This window comes from Euprymna scolopes, chromosome 45, assembly GCF_053919585.1.
Source record: "Euprymna scolopes isolate OS-2025 chromosome 45, ASM5391958v1, whole genome shotgun sequence".
NCBI classification, from domain to species: domain Eukaryota; kingdom Metazoa; phylum Mollusca; class Cephalopoda; order Sepiida; family Sepiolidae; genus Euprymna; species Euprymna scolopes.
In genome coordinates this window covers 62,311,323-62,315,917 of record NC_136526.1, presented here as the reverse complement: position 1 = coordinate 62,315,917, position 4,595 = coordinate 62,311,323, and the positions used below count along the sequence as shown (strand labels likewise).

The 4,595-nt window shown below is 34.0% G+C and overlaps 1 protein-coding gene across 1 annotated transcript in view; it reads left to right on the top strand.

Annotated features, from left to right (window-relative positions):
• Positions 1-1,603: 1,603 nt before the first annotated feature.
• Positions 1,604-4,595, top strand: part of LOC145269828 (uncharacterized) — a 5,638-nt gene continuing 2,646 nt past the window's right edge. The window contains exon 1 of the mRNA XM_080125544.1: positions 1,604-4,595. This exon is cut by the window's right edge and continues 2,646 nt beyond it. Within this exon, the coding sequence (XP_079981670.1) occupies positions 1,607-2,872 (1,266 nt within the window). The 5' untranslated portion in view covers positions 1,604-1,606 and the 3' untranslated portion in view covers positions 2,873-4,595.

Here is a 4,595-nt window from a genome sequence, read left to right as displayed (position 1 = left end):
ATTATTTTCATGGTAAGTACTCGATTGAACTCCAATCTACGGTTCCCTTTTACTTTAGCAAACTTGAACAAAAAACACGAGATGGGTAACCATTTGGGAAGGCTAGGCGCTGTATGTACCTTCTGGTAAGGTTGAGCGCAGGGCCAGCACCCTCATCCTGTAAAAATAACTCCTTGCTACAAAAACATCTACAAAACTTGTAGGTGGCCTATGCCCCCCCAAGGGCTCAAGGTATATGGATGGATGAAACAAGATTGCCCAGTAACTAGTTTTGACTGTATCTAATTACTGAAATCGTAATGCACGGATTAACTAAGGAATCAACCAGCTGAATATTATATAGATTTATGGAAGGTTTACTTATGACAGTTTGAAGAGTGACACAATATTGGACATAAATTGAGATGTTTTGTCTAGTGAACAAGTAAATCACTTGATGAAGGTTTGTGATTATTAACCCGTTTTGAATTTTAATTAACATTCAATAATATCAGAATATTATTGTTTTTTGTTTGATTTAATGCATATAAGTTATTATTCTTTTGTAAAATTTGTATGATTTTATTTCTTTTTTGTTCACAGATAACAGTTACAGTGGAAAATAAACTCATGTAATTAACATAAATATTTTAGTCTTCTGAGTGGAATTCTTCTCTTTCTTTGCAATAAAGAATATCGACGAATCAACCTGCAGAAATGATAGCCCCTGCAAGGGTATTTCCACAGCAAGTCTATTGTGAAGTAAGGTTCGTACAATCCTAACCTGCACATCTATTGAATCAGAGTGGCTCAGATTTAATAGCAAGACATTCATAATAATTGAAAATAATGCTTGGATAAAAACATGACTTGACAGTCTAGTCTACCCTAATATTTAACCTATATAAGGAGTGAATATATGGGCCATACCTTAAGGGCATTCTTAAACATGATACAGTAACCCTGACAAAACCTGAACTTGGATGCAACCGTCCATGTTTATGACCACTTTATCATGTCACTTCATAATGTCACATACTTATATATTAAACAAGCTTGCCATATAAAACAAAGAGAAACATAAAGTTGCATTCGCATACACCTGCTATCTTTTGAATATTAAATAATTTTAGTGACTATCATATTCTCTTCTGAGCAAAGTAGATTTTCTTTTATAAAAAATCGATATATTCTAAGCAATAAAGAGTAGATTATTTTGCAGTTCAGTTGTAACATAAGCTTCAATATATTTTAATTCATGAAAAGCCAAGTTACGGTTAAAGGTTTTACACAGTGGAAAGAGACTTATTCTTCGGAAGCTTAGAATCTTTAGTGTTTATCAGTATTTTTTACGTAATTCAACACATGCAAAAGAATATAACAAGGAATTCATGTTTTTAAATAAAACTATTTTTGCAAAATATTTATTTACATGAAATAGAAACGTACTTGTTCAGTAGTGTGTTACAAATATTTTCAAGTATTTTTCTTATACAAATTTAAATGTACATAATAAAATTTGTGACTTTTGTGCTATATCCTTTGAAAACACACAGGGGAGAAAACTTTATTCTTGTAAAGTGTGTGGAAGAGAATGTTCCAGGTCTTGTTTAAACACGTGTGAAGTATGGCATCTTCAAATTATTCTGAAACTAAGGAGCACCTGCAAAAGCACCCCAGAGAGAAACGTTATTCTTGTGAAGTGTGTGGCAAAGCATTTACACAAAAATCCCATGTTGCAATACACATGCGAACACACACTGGAGACAAACCTTATTCATGTGAAGTGTGTGGCAAATCATTTGCAAGCAAACCTTATGCTACAATACACATGCAAAGAATACACACTGGACAGAAACCTTTTTCTTGTGAAGCTTGTGATAAAACATTTGTAACCAATGTTGAATTAAAATCACACGTTAGAACACACACTGGAGCCAAACCTTATTCATGTGAAATATGTGGCAAAGCATTTACACAAAAAACTAATGCTATTGCACACATGCGAAGAACACACACTGGAGAGAAACCTTATTCATGTAAAGCTTGTGATAAAGCATTTGCAACCAATGATCAGCTAAAATTACACATGCGAACACACACTGGAGAGAAACTTTATTCTTGTGAAGTATGTGGTAAAGCATTTGCACATCAAAGTAATGCAACGAAACACATGAGAACACACACTGGAGAGAAAACGTCTTCGTGTAGACTATGTGGCAAAGAATTTGCAAGCAAATCCTATGTTGTGATACATATGCGAAAAATACACACGGGAGAGAAACCTTTTTCTTGTGAAATGTGTGATAAAACATTCGTAAACAATGCTGAATTAAAATCACATGTTAGAACACACACTGAAGGCAAACCTTATTCATGTGAAGTATGTGGAAAAGCATTTAGACACCAATCTGATACTGTGAAACACATGCGGACACATACTGGAGAGAAACCCTATTCGTGTAAAGTTTGTGATAAAGCATTTGCAACTATTACTGAGTTCAAATACCACATGAGAACCCACACTGGAGAGAAACCTTTTTCTTGTGAAGTATGTGGCAAAACATTTACACAAAAAACTCACGCTACTGTACACCTACGAAGAATACACATTGGAGAGAAACCTTATTCATGTAAAATTTGTGATAAAGCGTTTGCAACCAATGATGAAGTAAAATCACACATGCGAACCCACACTGGAGAGAAACTTTATTCTTGTGAAGTTTGTGGTAAAGCATTTGCACATAAAACTAATGTAACGATACACATGCGAACACACACTGGAGAGAAACCTTATTATTGTGAATTATGTCAATGTTCGTTTTTTAAAAAAATTACTTTAAAAAAACATATGCGAACACACAGTGGAGGAGAGAACTCTAATGCCTACTAAACAGAAAGAACATATTAGACAATATCCACTGGTGTCTATGGTCTCTCACTAGACAGCGATATGTCATGGAAACTTGACAGGACACTTTTCCCTGCAAGTAGACTTTGACTAAATATTCAAAATCACATAGTAATCTTTCCAGAATAAATCGCCTTAATATAGCTAGCCAATATTTTCACGAAATATGGTGCACATTCCCCCAGTTATGTTGCCTTAGGTAACAGCACGAAGTTGGATATTCACCCAAACAAGAAAAACTGTTGCCTGTAATGAGTAAAGTCTCATAGACACCAAGAAACATGTTTCAAACTTATTTTCTATCACTATTTAAGAGGCATATGAGAACTTAATGAACGGGAATATTTGAAAATTGTGTATCTTAATTTAAAAAAATTTCGATTAAACTTCATTGAAAAAAAGAAAACTTATTCTTGTGATATGTGTGTCAAGTATTTGCCGTCAAATACAATACATATGAAGACACAATTTAGATACTCGTTATTCGTATGAGGAGTCTGGGAAAACAATTACATTCAAATATCTATTCATACAAAACATTATATTATACCAGTTGTGAAAACAATTACTTCAAAATATATATTGATAGAACATAAAAACACATTGAAGAACACACTGTGCATAGAAATTAAATGCCTAAACGACACTACCGTTTAAGATCTAAAGATACCTTATTCATGTCAATATTTTTGAACAACATACTCAACCAGTTCTTATTCAAACAATCATCTGCAAATAAACAGCGTAAAAAAAAGAACCACTAATTTTGTGAAGTTTGTGTTAAGACGTCCAACATATTTTAAATTTAAAAACCATATGAGAACTCACACAGAAAGCTGTGCACAATGGTGGGAGAGCATATTAATAGAGCTTAGCGGAAAAAGAGGACAAACTATTAACTGAAAATATAACAAAATATCAGGAAATGAATAACGTTTCAAAGATGACATTTAACGAACAGCAATATTTGAAAATCGTGCGTCTTAAATTTTAAAAATTTTGATTAAAAAAGAAAAAAACTTATTCTTGTGATATGTAGGGTTCTGGAAAATTTTTTTTAAAAGTCATCTATTATTAAGATATAAACTTTATCAAGCACTGCATCAAGCACAAGATTCTCCCCAACACCATCAAGAACTTACACCTTCCTTCATTCGTCCGTCTGACGAAATTCAAACCATCAAGAAATTTCATTCAAACGTTCTGCATGAAGAAACTCTTACAACATCTCCACCATACACTGCACAAACTCATTGAAGAATTCAACACCACTAGGCCTGAATTGACCACAACTCATGCACCTACACAAAATAACCATAGATAAATGCTATCACCACTCTCTACAGACTGAAAAAAAAAGACAAAAAAATGAATTCACCTGGCTGCTACATAAATACAAACCTGTACACACTCTCAGACAAGAAGACACCTCAGTACGCACACACCACAAGCAACACACACCTTAGTCACAGACCTCATGAATTCCCTGACATATTAAGAAAAAGACCTTCTTAACCTTGGACCCAAATTCATCATTACTCAAAAAGTAAACAACAACACCCTGTTCAACCTAGAAACACACTTCTGCAGAGCGGCTTACTACCTAAAATGGCTGAAATGGATAACCAACAACAACACTAACACACTGCGCCCTAGATTGCCCACTGCATCCTCCCCTCAAAGACCAGGAACTTGACACTAAGCT